Consider the following 1,209-nt stretch of genomic DNA (forward strand, 5'->3'; position numbering starts at 1 on the left):
ATCATTTCCACTATAGGATTCTTTCGAAGCTGTAATAAAAAGAACACAGATCCAAATTATCATATGAGTTTGTGTCCCCCCGTGATTAAGAAAAATAGAATATTTTCACAAATTTTGTTTATATCAACACCTTGGGATTCTTGGCATCTATAAGTAAGTCCAACTTTCCAATATCCATAAGATGCGCCACTATCATTTCGAATAACGAGGCAGGCCATTCTATTGGTATCTGTACAACCACAGTTAGTATTAAATTCATGAAAATGTTGCATACAGATGATACGTGCTGAACCTATATTATAAAGACATACCTTCTCCGTATGAACACCGCGTTCGACAAAGTGAATAGTAGCTTTTAGAATGCAATGTTTGAATTCCGGTGACTGTGACAAAATACTAAGTGAATTACTCAGATTGTCTCGATAATAGACCTTCATTTGCTTCCAATCATCCGGCTCGTCAAGACATAAGTCGCGATTGGATTTCACCGACATCACTTTCATAAGCAGAATGAGATCGTCTGCGTACCTAGTCATCGGGCCGAACGTCAAGTAATTTTGCAAATTTTCGTTGTTGTTCGATGGTAAATGATCTGTGCTCGGAATAACTTCTGTAATGTGAGAAAAGGAATAAAATGAATTATGCATAAATTAGTAAGAATTAATGATTGCCTTTGAATATTCTATTAATTTCAACGATAGAATTTTGACTTCCTAACTTTTCATTAATAGATTATAAACAAAGAAGTAGGTGAGAGAAATCTGAACTGAAATAAATAAAATCCAGGTATTTCATTTAAACGAAGGAAAAGGTCTACTTACTCGGCGAGGGTTTGAATCCAAAGATCCCGCAGAAAAGTCCCGGTACCCTTATAGAACCGCTGAGGTCCGCGCCGATTCCGATCAAGGAACCACCTGCTCCGAGCAATGCGGCCTGAAATAAATTCATTTACCTACAAATTTATATATTATTTAGGAAAAAGAGAGAAACGATTTTGCTATAAAAGCGTAACGTTTCTCTCTGAGAATGTAACATTGATTTTAATTATATCTGTAATGCAACGAATTGACGTCACATACACGTATAAGAAATTGTTTTTCAGGAGTTGCACTCTGAAGAACTAGAATATTCATAGGTTGGTCAACAAACATATACTGACGTACGTCAATCTCTACGTCGCAAACGGATTTCATTTTAAATTGTTAATAG

General features: G+C 35.7%; 1 protein-coding gene across 1 annotated transcript; it reads right to left on the reverse strand.

The window, feature by feature from the left end:
- Positions 1-3: 3 nt before the first annotated feature.
- LOC106751380 (fatty-acid amide hydrolase 2-A-like) lies at positions 4-1,040 on the reverse strand (the record flags this gene model as incomplete). The annotated part of the gene is made up of 4 exons (XM_014632258.1): positions 822-1,040; positions 312-610; positions 131-229; positions 4-29 (listed from the first exon to the last, which is right to left on the reverse strand). Coding segments are annotated over exons 1-4 (551 nt in total), but the record flags the coding sequence as incomplete, so codon positions are not given.
- Positions 1,041-1,209: the final 169 nt, after the last annotated feature.

Source organism: Dinoponera quadriceps, unplaced genomic scaffold, assembly GCF_001313825.1.
Source record: "Dinoponera quadriceps isolate SergipeBrazil2010 unplaced genomic scaffold, ASM131382v1 scaffold12804, whole genome shotgun sequence".
NCBI lineage: Eukaryota > Metazoa > Arthropoda > Insecta > Hymenoptera > Formicidae > Dinoponera > Dinoponera quadriceps.